At 27.9% G+C, this 25,685-nt stretch overlaps 1 protein-coding gene across 2 annotated transcripts in view; it reads right to left on the reverse strand.

Moving 5' to 3' along the window:
* The window catches only part of LOC107441590 (rap guanine nucleotide exchange factor 2), a 146,940-nt gene that overhangs the window by 116,406 nt on the left and 4,849 nt on the right, over positions 1-25,685 (reverse strand). Inside the window, exon 1 of one of the 2 annotated variants that reach the window (XM_087159767.1) lies at positions 12,967-13,207. The exons of the other annotated variant lie outside the window; for it this stretch is intronic. Within the exon in view, the coding sequence (XP_087015893.1) occupies positions 12,967-13,031 (65 nt within the window). The 5' untranslated portion in view covers positions 13,032-13,207. Of the gene's footprint in view, positions 1-12,966; positions 13,208-25,685 lie in introns of those variants that run through there. 2 annotated transcript variants of the gene reach the window in all.

Here is a 25,685-nt window from a genome sequence, read left to right on the forward strand (position 1 = left end):
CACTCAATCGAAACATAAAAAATAAAAAAAAACATTTGAATGATGAAATTGGATTTTAAAAAGGTAAAATCTAATACAATTAAAAAAATAATCGGACAAAAAAAATCAGTACAAAACAATTCAGAATAAAAATGCAACAGTTAAGTTTCAACTTTAATTAAAATGAAATATCTGTGTTATTCGTTAAAATTCTAAACTATTTTCATAAGCTGATTCTGAATACTTATTTGCATAAATTTAATTAAAGGATGCCTATTTGAAAACAATTTTTAAAATAACTTATGCCCAAAATATAATTAAATTCATCGTCTGCAGTATCTTAATCTTATTTTGTTTGTCATTTTGCGGTGTTAATGCTTTCAGGGAAATTTTAAGCTCTAAGAGGATTACTCTCTACCGGTACTTTACTGCCATCTGTTGGAGCTTTTTTTTATATTTATACAATGCTAAATTCGCTTAAATTAATCATAAGCTGCAGAAATATTTTAATTATTTTTTCTCCCAATTAAAGTTTGAGCGTGAAGTTTTATTATTAAATAAATAATAAGTTAGACTGAAATATTCTGATGAATCATAATCAGTTTAAGCACGCATTTATGATTTATTGTTTGTATTTCTATATTTTAAACAGTCTTGATTCAAAAATTAACTTAGGAATGATAAGTTCAAATAAACGACTTGGGAAAATATTGGAAAAGGTGACGATCACAATATTATTGAAAAGTTGAATATAAACAACAATTGTACTAGAATTGGATCTGACCAATAGTGCGATAAACCACACTTTTCAATAAATGTTAATTTTAAACTTCAAACTTTTCCTTAGTATTGTCTTCAGATCGGTATTATAACTTTGCCGTGCAAATGAAAAAAAAAAAAAACAACGTAAGTTCTTCCCGATAAATTTCGAGAAACGTGACTTGACAACTATTTTTTTACTGCTATGAACTCTAAAATAGAATTTCAGAAAACAGATAAAGCAAAATTTATTTTTGGAAAAATATTTTTTTGCAATATGTAGCTTATAATACATAGACATCAAATATTAAAAAAAATCTCAATTTTGAATTTTTAGTCATGGTTTTTCTGTTGCACGGCAGAACTAATACTGTTTAAAAGTTTGTATTCATCGTGAAAGGAAAAGATAAAGTTTGTATTCATCGTGAAAGGAAAAGACTAGTTTATATGAAGGACTTAGAGGCAGTATAGAGATGAGCCACATTTTTTTTCCAATTGTGATATCTTTGTGACAAGCTGTTTCTTAGAATTGTTTTCAGATGCATACTTTACAAATTTTCAGAATTTCCAAAGAGCAAAATAAATAAAAAAAATCTATTTTCTTTATAGAAATTGAATTGTTTTTCATCACGTTCTCCTGAATGATTTTAACGGGCTAAGTTTTAAATATGCTTTAAATTATACATATTTATATCTTTATTTTTTTTTCAAATTGTTGATGGACCATTATTCTACTTATTAATATCTTAAGAATTATTAAGTAAACTCCGGCTCCAAACTGTCCATTCACGTCACTGTAAAATTTACGCTTAGAAGCGTTTCTTTACCGTTACGGATTTGAAACCGTTTACAACTGGCATGGTTAAGAAGTCTTGAATGCTAAACTATATGTTTTTGAAACCATTTACAGCTAACAGGATTTCAAAGCCATGAAAAAATTTAACTGGTAATGTTAGTCTGGTTATATTAGACTTTTCCGTAAATAATGGAGGTAGGTTGCGGTTAAGTTTTATTTTGTCAAGCGAACCGTGAAATGTAGCTTAATTAGGTTATCTAGTGGTGCTATCTATCCTGCCAGAAGGGAAAAACTAGACTTTTGGTGTTTATCAGCTCTGTGGTGCTGCTATCTAGGCATGAATAAGAGTTTCATATTTTAAAAGACCAGGGTCATCAATTAAGAAGTGCGAAAAAACTTGAATCTCCTCTGGTGGTGAAGGAATGGAGGAAAGATTGTGGTTTTAAGACTAGGACTCAAACACCGGTTCTGAAGCTCATGAGAGTGACCGGTTAGCCCTCTCGGATAAAATATATACCCAGCTGCAAGGAGCTAAGTGCTTCCATAAGGTATTCAACACAAACTTATTACTACAAGATAATTATGCATCCGCAGTTGTGTTTAACATCTGATGGTAGAAAACAAAAATATGAATTCCTAATACTTAAAACATGGTTAAGTTTCCAGCTTTCAAAGAACGTGCCTTTGATTCTCATTGGCTATGGGTCTAGTTGGCTCGGATTGTTAAATAGAATTGGGTGAAAACGCTCAATAAACGAATTTATTTTCTCACAGTTAAAAGTCAGTTAAAAAGCCATCTTTTTTATGGTTAATATTTCACTGTTTTTTTTTAAAGTGGTAACATAACAATTGAATAAATAGTTATTTAACCATATTTTCTAGTAAATTTCTTCCACTGTTGCTATCACGTAAAGTGCAATAAAAAATAGGTGCTATTTTAGAATTTTAAGGATTTTTTATGAAAAGATTACGTCAATTCAAGACTCTCACAAAAGTAATTCAGTATTATATCAAACCAGTTCTTTCAAGTTAAAACAAAAATACAACCAAATTTTGAAAAATATCGAAACAAACCCAGATTAGTATTAAACTGCATATCTAAAAACTACTAACTGCGTAATTTTATTGCTTAAAAGTTTTGCGAAATAATTCGTAGATGTTCTAAAAATTGTCATGCATCAGCTATTTTCCTGCAACTACCTTGATTTCCTATCTTTTTAAAAAGCATTTTGATGTTGCAATATAATAAAATGTGACAGTATTCAAACAATAATTTTATAACAAATGTCGATAATTACAAAATAAATAATTTGGAGCCCGTCTGAGCGTCTTTCTTATAAACTGGTGACAATTTTAGCCTGTGCTACATTGAATAAGTCTTCTTTTAATTATAAACTATGAAATCCGATTTTTGATGAATTTTGTGGTATTGATACATCGCCATCAATTTTTCTTAATTATAAAGTTCACTAATTTTTCCTCTATACAAAGCTCTTCCTGGAAAGAATTTTTCAGGTTTTATCAAAATGATTTGCGAAGTTTACCTCTTCGAGACTTTTTGCACTCAAAATTTTTAAATGACAACGTCCAAGAATCTATTATGAATATGAACTTGAAATTCAGGATACCAAAAAAAGATATTAAGCAATTATTAAACTTAGTAAAAAATAAGCATAAGTGTTCAATAATTGCGAATGGTAACTAAATATCTTTAATACAATTTTTTAACTTAGTAAAAATACAAATAATACAATAAAAATAGAAAATAATACCATATACAAATAATACAATATAAATAATACAATTATCAAACTTAGCAAAAAATAAACATATCTATTTAATAATTGTGAATGGTTACTAAATATCTTTGCTGCATAAGGACTTATCATGCGATTACTTTTTATAATAAACTATACCAGTAAGTCCACTTCCTGTTCGCTGGCGCTACCCAACCCCGAAGATTGCTCTGCAATCTTATATCTTCAAGCAAACCATGTTTATTTCACTCGTTGCTATGATAAATACATTTGAAATGTGTTCTACTTTAAAATCAAAAGAATTGGTATCAATTATTGAATTTTTAAAACTAATTCCTCTCTTAAAAATTAAAATTTTTAATCGCTAATAAGTTATCGAAATTAAAATTTTTAATTGAAATAAACGACATGTAATCGAAAAACTTGCAGAAAAAAACTATTATGCTTTTAAAAAACAACATACGCATTCTTTCAATGTCACGTTTTTTCATGACTGTCATCAACGCTTTGTTGCACGCTCTTTTTTAGTATATTAAAAACCATTTTACAATTGATAACAATAAATAAAATTATTATCAAGTCATGTGCATAAGTATAATTAAAACATAATATATTTTGTTGATATGAGCTATTTGTTTTTTTATCTTCAATTCTTCCCTACTTATAGCTTAGTTTGTTTCAGTTTTTCATTATGCTAGCGGGAATAGAAATTTCCTACAGAAATTTGTAAACTTGCACGTTTGCACTTTTATGCTTGTAACAGCTCACACGCTTGATATTTCAGTTCTTTGTTGCCAACACGAACTAGAACTCCGTGTAAGAGAAACATATATTTATTTATTACTTTTAAATGTGAAGGAACAACACTTTTAGTTCTAAAACTAATTTTGAAACATAATCAGAATCAAAAAAGATTGTAATAAGAGAGAGTAATATTAAAAAAGAATGACAAATAAATATTACAGATAAATACCGTTGAAAAATGATAAATAAATAGCTAACAAGTACTTATTGTTTTAACTTCTTTTATTTTTATAAGGTTGAAACCAAGATATCTGAATATCCTTTGTTTACTTAGAACATATCATGTGATCTATCTGTACAATTTGATTGTAAGAAATGAATGTACAATGTATTTGAATGACAAGGCGACAATTTTATAATATATAGAGATACAATTTTTCTCTACTCATTTCTAAGAATCGATATTTATCTAGTTTTTTAAAAGCCAACAAAATATGATATTGTAATATTTGTCACTATATACACTTGAAACAGTTCTTTTAAAGTGTTCACCAATTAACAAAAAAATTGAACGATGAAAATAATTGAAAAAAATTATTTTAAATCAGTAAACTCAAGTTAAAGCAATTATTAAATCTGAATTAGTTATTATTATAGGCAACTTTCTTTGTTTCGAAAGATAGCAAAAAAACTAACCTTAAAAAATGTATAATATAGCAAAAAAACTAACCTTAAAAAATGTATAATATCTATTAAAGCTACGCGGTTGTCCGTGTCTTTAATAAAGTTTTTATAGCAGTGAAACAAACATAAAGACCATAAAATAGCACTAAAATCAACGTAAAAACCTTTATGCCACTGCGCTATAATTTAGTTATGACTCATTACAAAGGTATTAGCTTACAAACGATGTAAAATATAAAGTCAACTAAAATATTTCACAACATCGATTGTATGTCTAATCTTTAATCTCGATTATTTGTTTTATTTACCTTTTTTTACTTTATTGTTTTCTTTAAAGAATGAAGAAGTTTTCTTTTTCTACAATTCCATGAAATTTGAAAGCCTTGTCGTTTAAAATGCTTAGCATATTAAACTTTTACTTGCTGATAAAAAAGAAGTGCCTCCTATTTCGTAAATACGTTTTTAATTTAATTTTTACTAGCATAAAGAATTTCCTATAAATAATACTTAAATTCAAGGTCATTTTAGAGCAGAAAGTGGAAAATCCATATTACAATATAAAGGAATTTTTTAAATTTTATTTTGATCTTTCAATCCTTTAAGAAAAGCATTTTTATAACCATAAGACAAAGAGATATTAATAATTTTTATTACTATTTCTTTGTTTTAAACCAAAGATATATATGAACAAGCCTTATGTTCTTAGAGTTGTTTTAAATCAAATCATTCACCGTATAAAAGGATATTTCAAAATTGTGCAAGCGTGCGTCAAATAGCTCCGAAACAAATAATAAACGAATTAGAAAACTGTATGTATTCAAAATTGAAATAGTACATACCATTTTTGAGCAAAATGCAGAGTCTCAAACGAGATGTAAAGGGCGAAGGATGTGACAAAGAATTTTTTAGCTGCCGGCAGGATTTGAACCTTAAACCTTCTGAGATCGTACATTCCATTCGAATTCATACATTCCATTCGCTTAAACGTTAGTAAAATATAGTGAAATAAGTAAAAAGTGAAACGAAAATTGCGATCTTTAGACTAAGATATTGGAACCATATTTTCCCTAATTCTCCCCTTTGCACAGTGGGCCAGCATCCAAGGCTTCGTGGCCAAAATTAGTATTTCGATAAAATTTGTTTCAAAATTTCGGGGTTTTTATTTAGGGGTTTTTATGTGCAGATAAATTGAATTCATAGTTGAAATTTTAAAATATACTAAAAATAAATACCCCCCCCCCCAAAAAAAAAAAACAAATTGGAGAGAAAAAATAAAAAACAAAAAATATAGTACGTTTAAATAATTAAATATAGCAATGAAAATATAATAATTTTCGCAATTTTATATTAAAAATGAAAAGCAAATTATATTTCCGAAGTAATATTACAAAATAACGCGAATTAATTACAAAATGATGGGAAAACTTGAAAAAAAACTCTTTTGGTATATTTAGTCCACCTTTGCAATACAAGCAAAATGGGGCAGGGTTTTTCGAAAGAAGAAACATCAAAGAAGACAACAAAAAAAAGTGTAGCTAATTACCTCGTGGAACTTTTTGGAACTAAGTTTCAAAAGTCATTCAAACATTGTAAAATGTCAAATGATAAGATATAAACTATAAGTTTGTCAAGAGTATTAACTAAGTCAAGAAATTGAAAAATTGTACTATAATTTCAGACTAATTACTGTGATAAAAATATAACAGTGAGGTGAAATTCCTATATATATTTCTGAAATAAAAATTTAAAAGTTACATTTAAAGAAAATTTTTTAAACATATCTTTCATTACATTGTACTCTCGTCGGTCCAAAAAGTAAATTATATTGTTTGGAATGATTACGAATACTTAATTTGGGCTATATTAAAACTGCCTACACATATTTTAGTTGAAAATTTAATTTTTAACTTTTGGCCAAGGATCATGGCCTTCTGGCTCACAGTGCTTTGTGCTATTGAAATTGGAAATCAGTAAGTCATGGTGTGCCATTGCGGCGACCACTATATAAATCTTTCTGACTCTCCTTAGCCTGAAATGTACAACTATAGTGGTTAAAATTACTACGAAACTCGAGGGTCTTCGGTTCAAATCCAGCCGTCAGTCAATGAGCATCTTTCTCACTCGTTTCTTCCTCCACATAACTTCAGAGACTTCATTTTGCTAAAACATGAATACATGTTTCAATTTTTAAAACATGAAGTTTTCAAATTTGATTATTATTTCTTTCGGAGCTATTTTGACTCAATTTTGTACAAATTTGAGGAGCCCTTTTATTTACAGAGTACTGGGAGGTTAATATTGCTGAGAGGAGCAAATCAGAGTAAAATGCATTTCTACGTGGTGAGGATCAAATGTCGTTAACAATTGTAGAAACTAATGTTGTTTACGATATTAGTTTTCAACTTTCAACAACATTTCAAATCACTTCTCTTTCTTCTCATTTACGTCCGGCAAGTCTTGAAAAGGGGCTCATATTTTTGAGATCTTGAATGTCGACTGTTTTATTTTCAATCTGTACATTTTTTTATAGTGAACTAAGTTTTTTAATCAAGTGATATTCTTCGGAAAGCAAAATATATAATAATAAAACAAAGGTTTTATGCTATAAATCTCTTTTAAGATCAATTTTAACAATTGCCTGTGAAACCTGGACCCTATCTTGTACGGATGAGGCTATGTTAGATACCTTTGAGAGAAAGGTCTTGAGAAGTATTTTTGGAGGAATTAAAAAAAAATAATGGTGTGTGGCTTGCTTAGAAGATCAAATCTAGAGCTTTATTACTCATATAATGAACCTGACATTATTAACTTTATTAAACGACAAAGAATTAAATGGGCAGGCCACGTTATCAGAATGGATGAAGACCGTACCACAAAAAGAGTTTTCAATGCCAGACCAGTTGGCACAAGAAAAAGAGGCAGGCCAAATTTGAGATGGATAGATGGCTTAGAGAAGGACCTTTTAGTCTTGAAAACTAAAAATTGGAAAACACTGGCAAAAAAAGAAGGTAAGTCTGGAAAAAACGTCTTGAGAAGGCCAAGGCCCACCCTGGGCTGTCGGGCCATTGATGGTGATGATAATATTCTTCGGAACATTATCTACTTGACAAATTCCTATTTTAGTAGAAAGTGAAGAGAATTTTTTGTTCCATTAAAAAAAATAGCTTCGCCTAAAGTTTTTTTTTCTTCGTATTTTCCAGAACCTAATGAAGTTATATTACGCGTTTGACGAAAGTCGATCATTCTTCTCAATTTTTTCGTCATCACTTAGAGACTTTTAAATTTAATATTAATAAAAACCACAGAAAAATAGACATATTTTTTTATCACATCTTAACTCTTAACCTTCAAGTCATTTTGTATATAGAAATTAACTCAAGTTGCAAGCGACGCTAGTGTAGTTTTCCTTGGTAGTTATTTTATCATCTTCATAATTTAAAAATATTGCTTTTATTCAAAATGTCGTTTGGTATATTTGTGTGATTTTTGGAATTGTTAGAACATAGATTATTGAAATGGGTGTTGTAAATTTCTCTATACTCAAAAGAAAAAGCACTTATTACGTCGCACTATGTTTTCAAGGAAGGTTTTTGATTGTTTATGTGCATTTGAAAAAAAAATATTACTTAATAAAATTTTTTATTAATGTAAGATGCAATGACTTACGTGAAAAACATACTTATAACTGCAGCATATTTTGTTTTCTTTAATGGAATAGATATTTTTCACGACCATAAAATTCTTTCTTTTATCTCCTTTTCAACAGTGAAATTTTAGTTATATTTACATAAGTTAGTTATTTTTTTAGAAGTATTTTTAAATTTAAAAGTAATTTATGTTTTTTAATATTTGATGAATATGTGTTAGACTATGTGAAAATCCCAGCTCTTTGCAAACTGCTAAAACAAAGATGTTATTTCACATAAGTTAAGAACACGGGGAAAAAAATCTCTATATTTAGAATCACCTTGCCGTTAGGCTAACAGTGGAATGTTTTCGCGGTTTTCCTCTCCATGCGGGTTCGTTCTATCAAAGAGGCCTCCACGAAAGGTAGTTTTTCGCAAAGCTTGATTTAGAAGTTCCCTTGTCTTCTAGCTCGGATTCAAAACAACAAGGATATGGAGTTGAATATTGATAGTAGTGAACTCAGAATTAGGTTGACTGTTAAATGGCGGTTATTTAATAAAATAAAATATCTTTATATTGAAAAATTGTAAGAGTCGTAGATATTTTGGGTGTTCAACTTTATGTCACATAGAATTTTGCTTAGCAAAGCGTATGAGACTTATAATCTTTACATTATGGTGTAAAGAAAAAAAATGTACAGGGAATTCAATCGATGGAATACCGTTGATGGAATAAAGAATCTTAAAATTTGATAATTAATTTACATATTTATCTCTCTCGAGATCTTTACCTTATAAACTAGTGAATGAATAGTGTCCAAAATAATAACGGAAAGATTAAATATTACCAGTTATAAATTTTAACATTTATACTGAATTTTTTTTTTTAAAAAAAGTGTATTAAAAAACTTAATTCAATGAAGTATCGTTGCCTATTTGATCTGTTATAATTCTAAGACGTAAAATTACTTAGCATAAAATTATAAAAGTAAAATTAATTTCCTTCTATTGTGTCACGCATTTTGTATTCATAAGTTAAATTTTTTTTTCAAATGCAGTTGATAATTTTTCTAATTCAGGTAATAGTTCATTTTGTTAGATTTAACATATTAACAAAATGTTCTTCACGCAATTATAGCAATTATGTAATTTTTTAACAAAATGATCGTTATTTTTCTAGAAAATATCGACTTTTAAGAGAGAAGGAATGATAAATGCGAAGCAATCACTTGGTGTTGGTGATCGGAGCGAAAAGGGGGTGAAAACTCTTATTTATATCAGAAATATTGCCTAACAAAAAAAAAAAAAAAAAGAGAAAAAAAAAAAGAAAACATACGCAGTTATTTATTATAATTATGTTATCGCTTTGATTACAGTTTTATCTTTAAATCAGAAAATCTCATGCCATGCGAATACTTCAGAAAATATTTTTCTAAAATATTTTATTCTTAAGAGTTAAGAGTCTTAAGAGATAAAAAAATTTTAATCTCCTTTTAACCAGACTTTCATCTCGAAGCATAGAAAACAAAATCTGGAATTAGAGTTGTACAGGACTATAGTATTACTTAATTTTTTTAAAAATTATTTGAATTGACTAGCATCGAGAATTCATTAAAATGCCCGAATAATTCTTACGTATGCTTTTAAGGTGTGTGCCTTTATTTTATTTTTATTTTTCAGTATTCCTAAAGTAAAAGTTTCTGAGTGCATTCATTTTAAAAGCTGTGACTTAGTTTAATAATAAAGTATCAGAATCTAATTATTTTTCTAACCATAAGGTCTCCAGGGCATTTTGCTTTCGAAACAGTGAAAGGTGATAAAACAATAAAAAACCGTTAGTAACTACAAAATAAGTCAACTATATTATTTACCTTGTTTTTGAAAAGCGAATAACAGGTAGACAGACAAACTTAAGTTAACTAGTATATAATGTATAACAACAATAACTAAAAAAAATTGCTTCCGTTTCAATAAATATTAGGAATCTTTTGTAGAATGGAAAAATCGAACAAAAATCGGGCTCAATTCCAACACAATTGATTTTTTTAATATGAAGTAAATACGGGAAAAAACATATTTCTTAAAAGTTATAATAAAACAATAAAACTGCTCCTTTAATTTCTTTGGATGTTATAATTTTTATTTTTTATTCTGTGAAATGTATACACCGCAAGAGAATTTGATGTATAGTTGTTGCCATTTAAGTTTTTGGGATAATCTAATTGCAATTTTAAACATCAAACTGTAGTTATATCGTGCAAGAAATATCAAAAAATTGACAAAATAAAAAAATTTCGAAAAATTTAATGGGAATATTTTGCTAAAAATTTGCTTGTTTTTAAAGCGAAATGTTTTTTTTGCCTTAAATTGATTCGAATGCGCAAAAACAAATGCGCTCTCAGTAAATAAACAAACAAAAAATGAATAAATAAATAAATTTGTAACAGAGAAAAAGTAAATAAAAGTGTGACTACGTGCACTGTAAAAAAATTAAGGCTGACTTCAACACTAATAGTAGCGACAACTATACACCAAAATTTTATTACAATGCATAAACGTAGGCAGGCATCAAAAGGAAATTCACGAGTTTTTTTTTTAAATAAAAAGGTAATGAATGAGTAAAGTACCTGTGATTCCATCAAAAATTGAATGCCAGTAAATTACGAATACCTCCCCTCAATACTTCTAGAAAAATCATTACAATATTGATCCAAAATATCGGCATTTCGTTCGATAACGCGGTGAAAAGTAGTTAAAATAATAAGGTGTTAAGCTGAAACATATTTCCATTCAAGTGGAACCACAGTCAATTTCGCCATCAATTTCGGAAGTAAAATTATACAGTTCAACTTTGCACCATATATAGCTTGTAGATTTTTTAAATAATTGTGGTCCAACATGCTATAAAATTTCGACCAGTATATTCTATTTGTGAACACTCTTATAAAATTGAACAGTGTAATATAAAAATAAAAGATTTTCTGTTATACTTGTTTTAAATGTATTTGGTTTAATCATAGTAACTAAGTAATGACTGCTGATGTTGAAACTATTCAAAAAGTTAAGAAAAAGACTAGAATTTTTTAAGAAATAGTTAAACATTTTGAAAAAATAGCATTCGCGTCTGAAGTATGAAACTGCATTTTTAGTTCAAGTCATACTGTAGCTGTGTTTAAAATAATTTATTCAGCTTTATTTATTCCTTAAACTATCTTCATTTTTAAAATTCTAGTAAAATTACCGCAATATATTGCAATGACATTTCTGGTTAAAAAAACATAATTCTGCTTAATAAAACTGAACTATACGGTATTTAAACCATTTATTTGTTAATGTTTCCGTTCATATTTTTACAGTTTACCAGAAATTCTGATTTTCAAAATTATAGTTCCTATTTCCAGACATTTAATGAAAATTACAAAAAAGTAAATTGAATCGAAAAAACGATTTTTATGCCATGCTCTAAGGTATCATGATAAACTTTTATCTCACATTAGAAAGCCATATTTTATTGTTAGTTTTATCAAAATCATTACCAAAGCTGCTTCGATAAAAACTACAAGGATTTTTGATGTTCCTATTGAGCCAGAAAAAGGTAAATTTTTCAATATTCTGACAGTTTTGGCCAAACTTTTTTCTAGGCGTAGAATTAATCTTTGAAATCGTTCTTATTTTTATGAACTGGATAAAAAAGAGCATGTATTTTTTTTAACTTATATCAAATAGTATAAAGGTATGATTCTTTTCTCAATTAAACAATTTATTTTGTAAGCTATCGAAGATAAAAACACGGGATGGTAAAAATGCGGTTATTTCTTAATAGTTTTAACTCTATCTTTAAAACGAACTACAGCTTTTATCAATAAAAAGTTAGATAAATATTTGAACTGAAACCGTATTTGTTCTGAAAATTAGATAGAACTGATGAGAAGGTTCCTTCACAAATGCTATAAATTCCTTGACCATTACAAGAAATTTTTAAAATAAACCTGATTTTGTGGCAACATTAAGTTCAAAAAGACAAGAAATAAAAATAATCATATACATAAATAATTTCCAAAATAATATTAATTATCTGAATACTACAGCAATCAAAAAACTATCATTGTAATTTGCTATTTGCCCTTTTTGTAGAGCTTCGACTGTTCTCAAAAATCAACTAACAAAATTTTTATTGTCTATTTAATAAATTTTATACTACTGGGTATTATTTATATTACCGGGTAAATTACAGTAAAAAATACAAGCACTCAGGGTGCCGATACTTTTTACCGTAAAATCCATTTTTACCAGAACATGTTACGGAACAAAAAAAAGTCTGTTATACCGTAATTTTCTTTCAATAATAACTACTGTAAAATCACTGAATGACTCTAATTAACTGAATATTACTGTCAAAATTACGATGTAATACTTCACGGTAAAAATGGATTTTACGGTCAAATGGATTTTACATATGATGCCCTCGAAGTGCATTATCTGGAAATGCGAAATTTTTTACTGTGTAGTAAAAATACTTATTAACTTATGTGTATTATTGTAGATAATTTCACGAGTTATGTACTATACAAGCTATAAGTGTATCAACCTTAAAAGATATTTAACGCAAATCGTAACTTACTTGTATTCTTTCTTATGTGGTTTTAAGCAAACGAAAATCACATCCCAAGGAAAAATATACATCATTTTCAAGCTGCTTTACCTGAAACGACTATTCTAAAAATTTATATGTGCCTGTTCCAAACTCTACCAATCAACGCGTTAATTACCTTCAAATGTGGTTAGTTGCAAAAACCGTGTTCGATATTTGAGAGACCTTTATGAAAAGAGAATAAAACAATACACAGGACTTCGATTTGTGCACTCTCAAGTTTTTCACAACTACTGCATTTCATTTTATGACTCTATTTGACGTTATTTGCTCACATTTTTCCACAAATCCAGAAGATCATTTGACGCCTATATTTAGATACTTTTGGATTGATTTACCCTTACAGTGCGGGGAGAAAACTGAACAATTTAATATCTTTCGGTCTGGTGATTGGATTTTTACGTACTAAGATGAAATCTTAACCCTTTGACGCAGATGGAACACCGGCGTCTATATATATAGCATAATGAATAAATACAAAAAACACGATGAAAATTAAGAAAAACAGTAAGTTTTATTTATTGCGCATAAGCTGCAAGTAAAAAAAAACTCATAAATAAGTTCAGAATGAAGAGAAAACAAGGGAAAAATTACAGAACTATGAAAGAAGAGGGAAAAAAAAGAAAAATAATAATAAAAATAAAAACAACAAGAAACAGGAAAAAAACAATCCAAAAAAAGGACAAAAATTTCAAAAAAATCCGGAAAATAAAAGATATGATCTTTTCATCAGCTCACGCGATTATATCCACAAAAAAGAGCGCTTTCTAATATTGTATCAATATAGCCAAAGCTGTTTTCCCTACATTTTTTTTCCTTATTAAACAACATATTTTAAGTAAAAACATATTTTTGTATTTTTTAATTACAAAAGGCAGACTAATAGTTACTGAAACAATTGTACTCGATTACTGGAATTATAATTGTACTAAAATATAAAATCCGAAAAAAAGTATTATTTTGAATTTTTTTTCATTCACATTCAAAGATTTATCAATAATTGATTTCGCAAATTAAAAAAAATTTCAATGATGAATAACTGTTTCTCTTAATTCTAACTAACGGCAAATAAGTGCAATTTTGAAAAATTATGGTTTGGAAAATTTTACCTTTAAAGCCGAAAGAGACACCGGTATCCGACGCTATATTTCATAAACGAAAAATTATTAAATCGCTATATATCATGTTTGTCTCTCCTGTTTGTTTCGCCTAAGTTAATACAAAATAATGAATAAAGTATGAAAAATATGCTTAATAAAAATTCTTCGAGAAAGAGCTTAACTTTAAATACAGGGCAAAAAAAAAAAAAAAAAAACAGACAAACTATTTTTAATATAACTCTATTAAAAATAACTCTATTAATTAAAAGTAAGCATATTAAAAATATACCAAATCATAACAACAATATACTTTTATTAACAAATCAATTTAATTGGTTTCTAAATTGCCGTCTTTTACAGCGGAGCAAACGCTTACCTAAATTTTCCCCAATGGGCCGCATGTCAGTGCTGGAAGAGATTTCTTTTCACTAATTAAAAGCGCTTTACCGCGTCCAACAAGCTCTTAACTCTTAGAACGATAGGATTCTGCGGAATTTGGACTTGCGGCATAACACCTCAGGTTTTTGAAGATGAGGACGTCGAAATCAGTGGGCCATCAGTGGATCGTCAGTGGGCCAAAAGCACTTCAGAAACGTAAATAGAACGCTCGCAGGAAAGCGCATTTTCCAGAGACGATATCATGATAATGGCCACCCTACTCGCCAGATTTCAATGCTATGAATTACAGTACATGGTCCATTTCGGAGTCAAGGGTGACCACACCCCGACCACAGTTACAGCTTGAATGCGATTGATTGAAGAAAGAAGACTTGTGGCCTATTTCTGATAACTTCAAGAAACGTTTGCGCCTCTGCATCTCTGCAAAAGGCGGCTACGTTGAAACCAATTACATTTATTTATTAGTAAAAGTCTACTGTTATCATTATTTGTTATATTTTGTTAATTTATTTATTTTTAATAAAGTTATACTAAACATTGTTTGCCCGAGTTTTTTTTCCCTTGCCGGGTCTTTAAGTTACAAAACCAGACCGCAAAACGCATCTTTCTGAATAAACATGCCTTTTTTCGGTGAAATTTTGATTTTTTGAATTTCAATATTAGAGGTACTGTTGTCCTTCTTATATTGAAATTCAAGAAATCCAAATCTCTGTAATATAGGAACATCTGGAAAATAGAAACCCACGTACTCTGGAAAATAGGAACCCAAAAGATTTGTTAAAAAAAGTGGTTAATAGTTCGCCTTTCATAATATTTTTATTTTATTTATTTATTATTTTGTATTTCGTCATATTTCTGGAATTATTTGATCCAATCAAAACATTTTACAGGCAATTATAAAACTCGTTTATCTAAAGATAATTTGTTACAAAATATAAAATTGTATTTAGTATTCCTAATAAATTTATTACGTTCTAAGCATTTTTAATATATCATTAAACTTTTACATAATTTAAGAGTATGTCATTTTAAATAACAAAACTACAATTTGAGGGAATTCGGTCAAATTGTTCAAACTTCGTAGCTCGTCTTTAAGAGCTAAATTAGTATGTCAAAAGAGCTGTCATTAATAGCTAAAATATAATTAAAATTAGTGTGCTTTCCTTAAAAAAATTGCCTAAAATTTACTGAATAAATGTGCAACAATTATTTTGTTGTTGTTGTTGTATCTTATGTCACTTGCCAAAAGCAGCAGCATCTTTTAAAGATATGACGAAACACGCAAAAAGGGAAATTGATTTTCAAAGGTCTAAATTTTCAACCAATCTCCAGACGAAACTATTGGAAACATTTACTCCAGATTCAGATTAGCCCTCACCCATATTTCATATTTTGAGAAACAAAAATTCATATTCGTAACAGTGACAAAAAAGGAACGTTATAAGTGCAAGTTCTTTTCTGTCGATTTTGTAATCTAAATTATTGCCTGCACAGCACAAAATTAGTTAGCATGCTTCAGATTAGGACCCATGAATTAACAGTAAATTAAAAATATCAACAATATTTCATTATTTTTTTGATAATTATAAATAAAATAAATAAGTAATATAAACTGTAATGAAAAGTGCCGGTTTGAAAAGTTGTATGAGTTAATGATAAGCATTATAGATAAAAATAGGGTCAAATTTATTTAAAATTTTTATTTCCTGTTTAAATTATTATTTAAGAAATTTCACCAATGACTTGTTTTATACTGTAACTCGTAATTTTTCAACTTATGCGAAGGCATTAGAATTATAATATTCTCAGAGCTTTGCTAGAAAGGCTTTGCTAAAACAGTTTGAGCGGAATATTTATTATTTATAATATTATTTCTTTTATAATACTTTTGTTGTAAGGAACTGTAAATTCGTAATTAAAACTAATGAGTATTTAAATAACTTTTTGATGATCAAATATTTTAGTTTTTCTCTCTTTAATTTTTTTTAAAAACTTATTCTGATGCCTAGTTCATTTATATTATACTAGTCCTGATACACTAATAAAAATTTAGTTATAAAAAAACAGCGTGATATTTATCGATTAAAAGTTTTTTAGAAAAATTTTAATATTTGAAATGAATTTCTGAAATAAACAAATTGTCTAACACAACCATTTATATGAATTTTCAAAATGTTACCATTTTCTTTAAATTTTAAAAACTGAAATAGAATTGTTTAGCAATAATGACTTTGCAGGAAAAATAAATTTTTTTGAAAATGAAAATATTGATTAAATTTATATCATCTTTAATTCCTATATTTCTGAGTTTATTTATAGCAATATGTAAGGATTCTTATAATTCATTTTTCAATTGTATAACTAAAATTAAATAAATTAAATCTTAATTATTAATAAATTAAAATATTTATTAATTAATATATGGTGTAATAAAAGAATAGTTTTAAAATTTAACAAGGTAAGAACAACTAACAATAAAAAAAAAAAATTATATATATATATATATATATATATATATATATATATATATATATATATATATATATATATATATATATATATATATATATATATATATATTGATTTAGCAGTAAAAGTAAACAATATTTTAAAATGTAAGAAATTCTTTTTAGTTAATTGTGTAGATGGCAGCACAACTGAATGAAACAACAAATCTCAAGCTGATTTCTTTTCCCTCTCTTGATTCCTCATCCTCACAAATAATCTGTCTTGACATATTTCCGATGGAACAAGAAATTTTTTTTAAAATTGCATTATCTTGCTTATGTGAGGCCTTCTAAGGGGCTAAAAAGGAACCACTTTCAACTTCTTGAAATCCAATCAACTAAAAATTTTATTTCGCTTTCTATGTTATTATAATCTTTTATTTTGAATAATTACACACACACATACAAATAATGCTCCTCGTGTGCCATACGGAATCTTTTTCGATTCCTAATCTATACGCGAAAGATGCACTTTTAAATTCAAGGCGATTTTTTTCCTTAAATAAACACGGTGCAAATAAATAAATAAATAAAAATAAAATACTTTGATTTGAAAAAATTAAAAATATTATCGAACATAAGAATTGCTTTTTACTCTCTTTTATGCTCCTACTATGTTAATTTTCAAGAATTGAAATAAAACGAGATTTTTATTAATTTCTTGTTCAAAATTTAAATGAAAATTTTGCATGAGTGACTGAAATTAAAGTTTTGATATTAAAATTGCGTGTATACTAGAGAAACGAGAATGAGATGCGAAGAAATATTAATGATGGTGTTGAAACAACAACAACAACAGTAATAATAATAATAACACTAATAAGAAAATTTCCGTACAATGTTAAATTTTCATTATAAAACTGAAAAAAATTTTGGAGCTGGAATTGTTAATATTTGGACTACAGCTAAAGTGTTAGGCAAATCTGGATTAATTAAAAAAATTAATTAATGAAGAAACACAATGCTGTTATTAGCTATTCATTTCTTTCTTCATAAGAAGAATGAGAATATTTTATTCATTCACAAAAAACTTTGATATTTTTTGTAATTTATGAATATGAATAAACAATAAGTTATCGAAAATTCAATTCTAAAATATCAACAATTAATCTAGTCAGAAAATTTGGTATGCTAGAAAAAATTGGATATTCATATTTAATTATAAATTTAAAAAGATTCCATCCACGTATCACGTACGTGGAGTTGAATAGATACATTAAAGTTTGATGAATAATTTATGTTTAAGCTCAAAATGTGTTTCAAATGCAACTATTACAGTTGAAAAAAAAAGAGAATCTAATTTTGAAATGTATATATCATTTTAAATAGTAAAAAACAAATTATATTTTTCAATTTCAATTTCAAACAAGTAAGGAAATTAAGATTAAAATATTGTTTTCTTTAATAAATTTTTATATTTTTGGAAAAAAAATTTGCCTGATCAAGTTCAGCGCTTCACAGCCGATTTTTATTTGATGGTCTTCCGTTTTATTTAATCAAAATTACATATTAATATTTTCATTCCTATTTAATGGGGAACTTCGTTGTATCATTTTCGAGCAATTGTTTAATTTTTATGTAATTCGATTGTATTAACATATTTAAAAATCATAAAACATATAATCTTTTAATTTCACATTGATATGCAATAAAAATATAATATACATTCAGTAATATTAAATGGAGTTTTCGCTAAAACAACGCTTTTCATTCGCAGATTAACGTGATAACTTTCGCAAGCAATTTTTATCTTATGTGCTTAACAGCGGGTACATAATTTTTTAATGTAATTTCATTTCTGAATATAATATTTGAATACCATTATATTTTTTGAAAACTTAATGTTAACCTTTCCTTTTAAAACATTTTTTATTCGAAATTTTCTCACAACAAATTAAAAATATAACTGTGAGAACAACACGAAAGAATGGTGTATCAGGTTCATTTTGAATGCAAATTTTGTCCAGTTTAACACCTTCATAAGTAGATTGCAGCAAATCTGCTCGTTATTATGATTCATGATTGTATAGTTCTTCCTTCAAACGAGTTTTTAAGAGTGTTCAAAACATTTATAAGGCCAAACTATATTTAAAATTTTTTATTTTTTTTATTTCCAATGAGCTGCACAATCGGTCTTGCCTATGAGCAGACCTAGTGCGTTCTCCAGAGGTGGTATCCACTCTTTCAGGACCACCACAATGGGTGAGATACCATTGGTCATGTTAATTTGGACGTCTAGTTTCTGCCACACTAGATGGCAGCACCGAGACTCTATTTGGATGCTAAAGTGCACTAGGAATTTAATTTTGCCGGAAATGCCAAGAGCCAATAAGGCACTCCAGGGATCTTTTACATGCCGCATAATCATACGACATGGCCGCTGAGGATTTTCTGCATCCCAAAAATCCGGTGTCTGGGCCGGGGATCGAACCCGCAGACTTGGGCTCAGAAGGCTGACGCCAAACCAACTGCGCCACCCAGCCACATATTTTAAAACTAAATTTATGATATTTCATTTAGAATATACAAAGAAAATACTTGTCTTATTAACAACCCAGATAGCAAAATAAGGTTTATTTTCACTCAGCCAAAACTTTTCAATGTTAACCTAAAAATGTTTGCAATGTGGTTCATGCGTAAACCTTCTAACCTTAAAACAAGATCTGTGACAATCTGCTCTATTCTACGCACTTTACCCTAATCAAAAACCTTGGAAAACAACCTTCTATATAAAAACCTTTAATCGAGATTGACTCAGGGTTTTTCTGTGTGAAAAAATCCTTTAATAAAGCTAGTCTCAAGGTGAAAATAATCTTAAATCTAGGTAATTATAAGGTTTCTTTTCGCAATATCTTGTATGCTCAACTAAAATCCACCTTGTCATGAAATTTTAATGGACGATGCAATTTGATCCTATCGCTAGTGTGACGTCAGCCAAAACGTCATTAAGGATCTAAGTGACAATACTAGGACTGAGCTATAAATCGATATATCGCGACATATCGATTTAACGCCTATAGGCAGGTCGATACAGCGACTTTCGTTTCGGGCGATGCATCAGAAATCTGATTTAAGCCGTCGAGTAAGGAAGACAAACACAAAACGATATACCGATACAGCGTCTTTCGTTCCAGGCGATGCATCAGAAATCTGATTTAAGCCGTCGAGTAAAGAAGACGAACACAAAACGATATACCGATACAGCGTCTTTCGTTCCAGGCGATGCATCAGAAATCTGATTTAAGCCGTCGAGTAAAGAAGACGAACACAAAACGATATAACGATACAAGACACGCAAGGATCTTCTCTTACGTTCTGATGCCAACTCGGGCTGTGGAAGACGATGTTCGTTTCGTTATGTTGAAATGGCCCTGATTGATGAGTGGTAGAATCAGAACCATAGTTTTGAGAATATATATCGTGATCTCGCATGTTCGTTTTCGCGCCTCATAGTTTTTTTCTTCTTTGTCGCGACTTGATATCGTTTCTTGTAGAATTATTTTCAATGGGACTGACTTGGTGATCGCCGTTGTTACCTTGTACTGAACGCAAACTATTTTTGAAAAGAATATATAAAGAAGTGTTTCTTAATTAATTAGTTAAATTTTTTTAAAACAAAACTTTTTTTATTATTTTTAAATGTGAAAATTAATTTTGATATTATATGTTTAAGTAATTTTTTACATTATTGAATTTATTACAATCTGAAATCTAATTTAAGATGCCCATTAAGAATTAAATTACAAAGTAATTAAATTTGTTAGGCAATTTTTTACTTTATTTTAATTTATTAAAAACTTTTTGGATAAAACTTCTAATAATTTAACGGGGTTTTATAACTGATTTTACAATTATAAATCTTCAGTTGCTTCTATTTTTATAAATAAAATTATAACAAAACTTATTTTTTCTCTTTTGAATTTGGACATATATCAATCAACTTTGTTTATTCAAAAAAATTAATAAGGTTTGCGACTTCTTTTTTTTAATTTTTTTTTTTTTAGTCATTTACCGCTTCGTTTTATTAAAGAGTAAAATCGTGTTTTTTAATTTTCTTTCACTATTGTCAGTTAAATATATCATCGAATATCATAATTAATTTGTTTTTATTTTTAAGAAATTAAACTTTACTTTGCTTTTTCGTTCAGAATTCGATAATAATTCAATTTAACTTATTTATGTGAAATAATAATAATAAAAAATAGTGTTTCAAAAGCTTTTTTTTTTTTTTCAAATTTATTTAGCAGTTTGTTTTCAGCATACAAATAACATTAATTATCGTTAAAAATTAATAATAATATTAATTTTTAACGAGCTTATTTTTTAAATTTGCTTTCTATATTGTTAGGTGAATATATAGATAAAATTCAATTTTATTTATTTTTTTATTATTTATTTTTAAACTAAGCTTACTTATTTTTAAACTAAGCTTACTTTTACTTATTTTTTAAACTAAACTTATTTTTAATCTTTCTTTATTTGCTCGATCATTTTTAGAAAATATAACATTAATATTTTTATTAAGCAAAACATATATATCTTCAAATTCCTAAATTGATTTAAATCAATCTGAGTATGAAGTTTTGATAGAAATTCGACTTTCTGTGCCTTACGAGTAAATGAAATTCAAAAATACTATATCGCGATACATCGCTATATCGCGATGCAAAACTGACGATGCATCACGATATAAAATCTCTTATATCGCCCAGTTCTAGACAATACTTAAGGCTCCTAACAATACTTTTTAAAAAGCTTTAAAATATAATTTTTAATCCTTTTAGGATGAAAGGTTTGAAACTGCAATATTTTTGTTTCACTGAGAAAAGGTTTTAAGTACAAACATTTTCGTGTTAATAAAAAGTAAATTGAGACAAAAGGTTGCCGTAAGGTTACAATGCTTTCTGGGCAAGTACCGGTTTATACATCGTTCAATATTGCTGCAACCTTAATGTAAATGGTAAGTTGAGCCATTTAACCATATTTCTTAAACTTGATTAAATGATATTATATTTTAATTTGAACGGAAACCAGGTTTAATTTAACATCTTTTTTTAAAAAGTTTTCTGCAAATTTGAATATTATTATGAATCAAGATAGTGGTTAAGTGTCTCATCGATTTTGTTGAGAGTGCTCGGGGAAAAAATAATGGTAAAACTACCGTACTGTATAGTAATAACTAGAGCCCGGATTTTGATGACCTAAAAAATCTCAACTAATGCCCTTAAAAAGTGCAAAAAATGCCCTTAAAAAGTGCAAAAATTGAGCAAAAAATGCCTCAAAATATTGAATTAAAAAAATGTTTTGCTCTTTAAAATTATTATGAGTCATTTAAAAGATATAAAGCAATGCAATACTTGTTCTACGCTCATTAAAGGTTGAAAAATATGTTTTATATCCTAAAATAACAAAAAAAAAAGGAAAATATATTGACTCCAAAATATTTTTATTTTGTATAGAAACTTTAATGGATATAACAACTTCCATCTCATAATATTACTAATTATCAGAATTACATTGGATTATTAAATGTTTTTTGATAATTTGAAATGTAACCGAGCGTCTCTTGTCTGAAAGTAAATTTTCATTCCTGCAAAAGCTTCTTTCAACGTCTACTGATGTTATAGGTGCGTACTTGAAAAAGACGGTCTTACTTACTGACAATTCTTCTTCAATTTGAAAAGATGTTGCTTCACCTGTTAATATCCTATAGATTTTCTTTATTGTTTGGAAGCCAGTGTAATAATGAAAATTGATAAAAAATAATAAAAATTGTAAAAAATTAACAGAAAACTTTAAAAAATGCATTAAAATGCAAAATACGCCCCAAAATTTCAAGAAAAATGCCCTATAAATCTAAAAAAATGCTCTAAAAGACAAAAAATGTCCAAAAATGCAAAAAATGCAAAAAAATGCAAATGTCATCAAAATCCAGGCCTTAGTAATAACATTTCTCGTGAAAAGAAAATATAATTCCGGTTAGTAAAACCAAAATATATAATATTCAAACTATTCATTTGGCAATTTTTCCGTTCAAATGGTAAATTTTTTCCGGAAATCGTAGTTTTCAAAATTACATTTCTTATTACAACATATTTAATAAAAAATACAAAACTGGAAGTACATTTAACCGTTTAAATGATTTTATACCATGTTCTAATGCATCATGATAAAATTACCGAATTTCACCATATTTAACAAATTTTATCGCACATTTTAAACTATATTTTATTGTTAATTTTACTAAAATCATTAAAAAAGCGCTTCGGTATCAAATCCGTGCTGGTATTCTGCAAAGCCAGAAACACGGTAAATTTCACCATATTTTGGTAATTTAGATGATACTTTTTTTTTCTCATTGTATGAACAAAACATTAAACACAAATGCTATTAGTATGGCATATAACTTTAGAAAGCAGAATGGTATTTTTCTGTTTCCTAAAATAATTTTTATGTTTTTTTTTCTTCCACATATCTGGTTTTATAGATAGGGATAGATGGTGAGTTATTGTTAAACGATAACTTATTATTGTTATATGTTATTGTTAATTGTTAAATGATTGTAGTATTTTCGGATATTGCGGCCATGTAGGTTTTTTTTTAAAATTTAAACTCAGAAAGCAATGGGATGCAAAGGAAATGATCAGTAACTATGAGGGCACGTGCTTATATCATTCTGGGGAGTCTATCAATACAAAATGTAATGCTTCTACGTGTATAACTGAAATTGATTGAGTTAATTTATACGTATATTAAAAGGATTAATATTAATTTATATTATCAAATTCGAAAGCTTGGAATGGAAATTAAAATTTGAATTAAAATTATCTTACTATTTACTTTTTGAATCTGTGATAATCTAGAATTTTAAGTCATTTTTCAAACTTTAACACGCAATAACACCAGATATAAACAAAGGAGATGTTACTTGCTCAACTATTAAGGCTATTTTTCTATTAAAAAATAATATTTGTTTTTTTCCCCTGTTGTTTCATATTTGCATTGAAGATTTATGATTTTTCCGTGATTTTGGCACGAACCTTAGAACCTCTGTCTCTTTCTGTAGGAGTCTGGTGATGCCAAAAATCAGTTAAACTTACAAAATATATGTATAAGTACTGGAATAAAAATATGTATGAAAATGGTTTTTTTTTTTTTTTTTTCAGTTTTTGACTTTTAAAGAATTTTGCGCAGTTATTGCATAATAATTTTCTGTAAAATTCTTGCCAATTTTAAGAATGGAAAAAAAAATTATTTTAGCCGATATTTCATTGGCTGCAAACACATTAATTAATAAAGACATACTAATAAAACGCACACTGACACTTTTTACACTTTCTGCTAATTTCATCATCTTAAAACTAAGATTTATTTTTTATTATAATGGATAGTAAAGTCTGGTATGAGAATCAAATATAAAATTAAAGAAATGAAAGCGTATCGTATCCCACTTTTTTTTTCAAATGGCCAAAATCGTGGTCATAACGGAAGGGATTATTTATTATTTTCGAAATAAATTTTGATTTATTTTAGGCATAAATTGCAGTTTATAAAATTCAAGTAAATTTTTAAACCGACTTATTTTTTACTTTTTCACAAATCGAAAAAAATCCCATATTTGACTACTAATGTCTCTTTTAAACATTTTCTAGTATTTTGTTGAAGTGGAGACTTTAGATCTACTTTATTGTGGTTGTGGCAATAAAGGAAATAATTCATAAGAAATAATTCATTTACCAATCAAAAAATTTAATTTCATTTTACAAAAAAATTTATCTATATTAACAAATTTCATGAATTGTTTTCAGAAGATATCCTAGCAAACGTTTTAAAATTCAATATGTTCAGGATATCATTCAAAATCAGCACGTCATATTTGTCCTAATTATGAATGTCCTTATTTCTGGTTCACAATCAGATAGAAGGCAACCTTACTGAAAACGTTGTATTTTCATTTTCACTTGGTTGGCATAGAAAGATTGAGTAGCTAATCCTTTTTTAAACATGCCAAGCTTGCTTTCTTAAAGGTTGAATAAAGGGAATCAAAAAACTTTCCAAAATAATATTATTTCCTAACTTTTACTGCAAACTTGCTTTTTCCTTTCTTTTTTTTAAATTTTTGCTTTCGCCTGACTCTCAAATGCAGCATTTTGTTGGTCTTGAGAACTTAATGATCAGGCAAACACTCAGCACTCACTTTTAAAATGTTAAAGAATATATATATAAAAGCCAGCGTAAATAAATCTTGATTCAGAGATAGTCATAAAATCTAAAGTAAACTTTGAGAAGGTGAATTTATCCTCAGTTTGAAAACGCTTTCTACTCTTGATTTGCGGATGATTATTCATTCTCGATTTCAAAAGGTTTTTCTAGCATTGTTTTGTAAAGGCAGACTCAACCTCGATATTAAAGGTTAGTTTATGCAAGCTTAATGCGAACCTCATAGCGCGGTAACTAACATAGTTAAATTTAACATTGTTTCAAGCTTCCCTGATTTATTTGTTAATCATTTTTAAACCTTGTTAGGCCTTGTGATAAAGGTTATTGCTGACTTTAAAATCAATCTTACACTGTTAACTGGCTATGGCGTGCCTTCTGAAGTATAATTTTATTTAAAAAATCTAAGCTGGTTATTTGTTCTGTTTTGTTTCTCCTTGTTTGAAGCGGATACGTTGTGATTTCA

This window comes from Parasteatoda tepidariorum, chromosome 1 (genome assembly GCF_982258835.1).
Source record: "Parasteatoda tepidariorum strain Cologne lab strain chromosome 1, Ptep-v5.0, whole genome shotgun sequence".
Taxonomy (NCBI): Eukaryota; Metazoa; Arthropoda; class Arachnida; order Araneae; family Theridiidae; genus Parasteatoda; species Parasteatoda tepidariorum.